Source organism: Phaethon lepturus, unplaced genomic scaffold, assembly GCF_000687285.1.
Source record: "Phaethon lepturus isolate BGI_N335 unplaced genomic scaffold, ASM68728v1 scaffold24846, whole genome shotgun sequence".
Lineage (NCBI taxonomy): Eukaryota > Metazoa > Chordata > Aves > Phaethontiformes > Phaethontidae > Phaethon > Phaethon lepturus.
The window spans coordinates 8,196-11,597 of NW_010548617.1; the positions used below are offsets into that span (position 1 = coordinate 8,196).

Here is a 3,402-nt window from a genome sequence, read left to right on the forward strand (position 1 = left end):
GGGCCCTCCCAGACGCACCGGGTCCCCCCCCTTCCAGGCTGGCTGCCACATCCTGTCCCAGCAGCACACCCCCCCAGGAAGAGCAGCCCAGAAACCTCCTGGGAGAGAAAGCCCAGCTCCTTCCAGCACTGCTCTTCCTAGCGGGCCACCATGGCCCCTCTTCAGGAGCGGGCTGCCCAGGCCAGCCAAGCCTTGTCCCGCAGCACAGACACCGGGATGGGCTCCAGAATGGGAGAAAACATGCCCAGACCAGCAGCTCCTGCCACAGTCCAAGCTGCCGCAGCCTGCGGGGCTCTGCCTGCAGGTGCTGCCTCGCTGCTGCTGCGCCGGCAGCTCACCAAAAAAACCAGAGAGCGGGGCAGAGCGGGCGGCCCCCAGCCTCTGGCCGCAGGGCGAACGGCGCAGGGAGAAGGCGGGCGCCACCGGGCAGAGCTGGCACAGAACCTCCACAGCTCACAGGAAGGGACCCCAAACAGGCCTGGGCTCCCTGCCGAGCCACTGCAGCCTGGGGCCTGACAGGCACCGCTGGGCCGGTGGAGGCACAGCTGCAAAGCCCAGTGCCCCTCGGCCCTGGCAGGTGGGCCTGGGACGTGGCACCACAGCGTGATGGGAAACGTTGCTGGCAGCTGGGAGCAGGCTGATGGCATGTCAGCCCTGTCCCCCACTCCCAGGGCTCTCAGTGGAGACCCGGCCCAGAGGGATGCGTCCTGGGCTGCTCTCCCAGTTCCCCCTGCACAGCAGCAGCCCTGGCCTGACACGTCCTTTGCTCTGGCTTCAGCTCTAAGACACTTCCACGCAGACAGCACCTGCATGAGGCCGCCCCAGTGTCCCCGCAGTGCAGTCACCCTCAGGGGGGCATGGCCCCAGCCCCCACAGATCTTCCTCCTCCCCAGAGGACTTGGGGCTCCCTGTCCCCAGAGCCCTGTGTACCTACCACCCCGTGCAGGGCTCCTTTCAGGCGGCAGGACAAGGCACCCACTGGCTCCAGCAGCAGCCACCTTCCCCACCCGATGCAGCTTGTGGCAGCTGCTCACAGCAAGGTCCTGACACCACAGCCATGAGTTGTGCAATTTCCTCTGGGATTTTGTCCCTCGCTTCCTCCCAGCAGAGCCAGTCCAGCCTAGTGGCAGCACCCCACTCTTGGGGCAAAAGACCCCTGGGCATGTGTGCAGCCCAGCAGCGACTGGCAGAGCCACGCGGGCTCTGCTCCAGCAGCACCAGCCTCACCTCGCTGGAGCAGGGCCAGTCCAACTCCCCATGCGTGCACAGGGGCCGGGTGGCATCCCTCCGGGCCAGTCCTGCTGCACCTGCTCCCGTGGGATCCCCTTGGCCCCCTGCTTGGTCATGGCAGCCAGTGCCAGCTCCATTGGCAAAGCCCCCACTTGCTGCCAGCCCAGGGGCCAGCACCCTGCCCACAGCACAGGGCCAAGAAAAGCCCCACAGATCAGCCTGTGCCGAGAGCGTGGGACAGCCAGCATCGTGCTACAACAGTGGCATCAAGAAGCACTGGCCTGCAAGAAGCAGCCTGCCAACAGAGACATGTCCTGCTGACAGCACCGCGCTGGCAAGCAGGAGCCCAGCCACTGGCCCGCTTGGCCCTGCGGCTCTCGGACAAGGCCCGGTTTTCACACCGATGCCTCGGGAGCCAGACCTGCAAGCACCCTTGCTACCAGCAAGTGCACAGCCCACAGCTGGCCAGGGAAAGTGGAGCCAGCTGCCTGGGGCCTGAGCACAGGGGAGCTGGGCCCTGCCAAGGCTGCCGGAAGGAAAGCGCCATAGAGGTCCTCATGCTGGGGACAAGGCCGGGAACAGCTGGGACCATGGGGGACACAAGAGCCCCGGTTCCTTCACTGTCACCCCGTTCTCCCCACCCCGCTGCCGGGGGGTGACAGAGGCACCAGCCCAGCACAGCCACGTGCGTTGCCCCGTCCCTCCACTGGTTGAGCGCAGAGAAAGCTGAGAGCAGTGGGGGCCTGCTGACACACCTTCTGTGAAGGGCAGTTTAGGGCCAAGGACATGCGGCTGCTGTCAGAGTGCCTGCTCTGGGGACACCCAGGAGGTGCTGCTACCGTGCAGATGGCAATGGGAAGCCCCAGCTCCATCGACCTAATTACCACCCTTGAATCAACGCAGTGGATGCTGGAAGGCTGCGGTAAATGAGCACAAACGCAGTGGCCACAAAGAGCAGCCCCTGAGCCAGTTTTGGGGCCAAGCCTGCACCCACCCAGACTGCAGCAGAGCTGGTGGAGGACACCACTTCCACAGGAGAGGGAAGTGGGGCACTTACCGGGCCCAGGTTGAGGAATCCATGCTTCCTGGCCAGCCTGTCAGCCTCCTGGGGCCCCGCGGGGACGAGCACAGCCCAGGTGTTGGTGTAAATACACTGGGCCAGCACCTCCTGGGCCAGGAGAGCGAGGGCAACCACCAGTGTCCAGAGCAGGAGCAGCGAGCAGGGCCTCAGATCCATCAGAGTATCGGGGTTCCTCTAGCTGGGGAGCAGGAGCGTCCTGGGAGCGGCGGGTCCAGCGGCCTCCCTGCGTCAGTGCCCTGAGGCACGCCGGCCTTTCTGCCCCTCTGGCCCCTGCTCAGCCCAAGAGAGCATGGGGACGAGCCCACAACAGCCGGGCCGGAAGGCGGCAGCAGGAACAGACCGTCTGGGACAGCAGCACAACCTGCAGAGAGATTGGAAGAGCTGTCAGGCCCCGGGGCACCTCTCCTCAAACCCAGGGAGGGCAGGCGCCGCTGGACCAAGCCACGACTCCAGCACCGGGCAAGGCGGCCCGCTGTCCACTGCGGCTCACGGACAGCCATGTGGGACTGGCGGCTGGCTCCGCAGGGCACGCTGGCCCCAGCACAGAGCCGCTGTTTATCTTGCCTATTGCCCAATGTGTACTTACGCTCTGTGCTTACAAACATGGGAGACGAACCAGGAGGGGAGAAAGGCACCGAAGGAGGGGAGAGGCAAGGCAAGAGAAGCTGTGCCTCCTGCTGCCACAGTCTGTAGCAGACAAGAGCCCCTTCTCAGCTGGGACGGGCCTATCTGGGCACGGAGATGGGAGCAACCAGGATGGGAAGTCTGCCTCTCCAGTCCCAAGGGGAGATCTGAGGAGATGCCCCCAGACACTGTGCAAGGGACCCCAGCTAAATCAGGGACTGGATGGAAGAAAGCCAGGAAGAGCATAGCCCCAGGCCCCAGCACCTCCACAGTCAGCGATCAACCAGGCAGTGCCTGGTAGCAGGGCCAAGCGCTGTGCTGCCTGTCACCATCAGCAGCTCAGCTCTGCCCTTCCTCTGGAGCACAACATGGTGACACCAGTGTGACTCATCTCCAAAACAGAAAGGAAACCGGCACAGGGACCAGGAAAAGGGGTACACCGTCACCTCCAGCACACACCCAGAGAC

The 3,402-nt window shown here is 64.8% G+C and overlaps 1 protein-coding gene across 1 annotated transcript in view; it reads right to left on the reverse strand.

Annotated features, from left to right (window-relative positions):
• Nucleotides 1-2,637, reverse strand: part of LOC104623072 (furin-like) — a gene marked incomplete at its 3' end in the record, with an annotated part of 10,799 nt that extends 8,162 nt beyond the window's left edge. The window contains exon 1 of the mRNA XM_010290036.1: nt 2,288-2,637. Within this exon, the coding sequence (XP_010288338.1) occupies nt 2,288-2,467 (180 nt within the window). The remainder of the gene's footprint in view (nt 1-2,287) is intronic.
• Between the last annotated feature and the right edge of the window lie 765 nt (nt 2,638-3,402).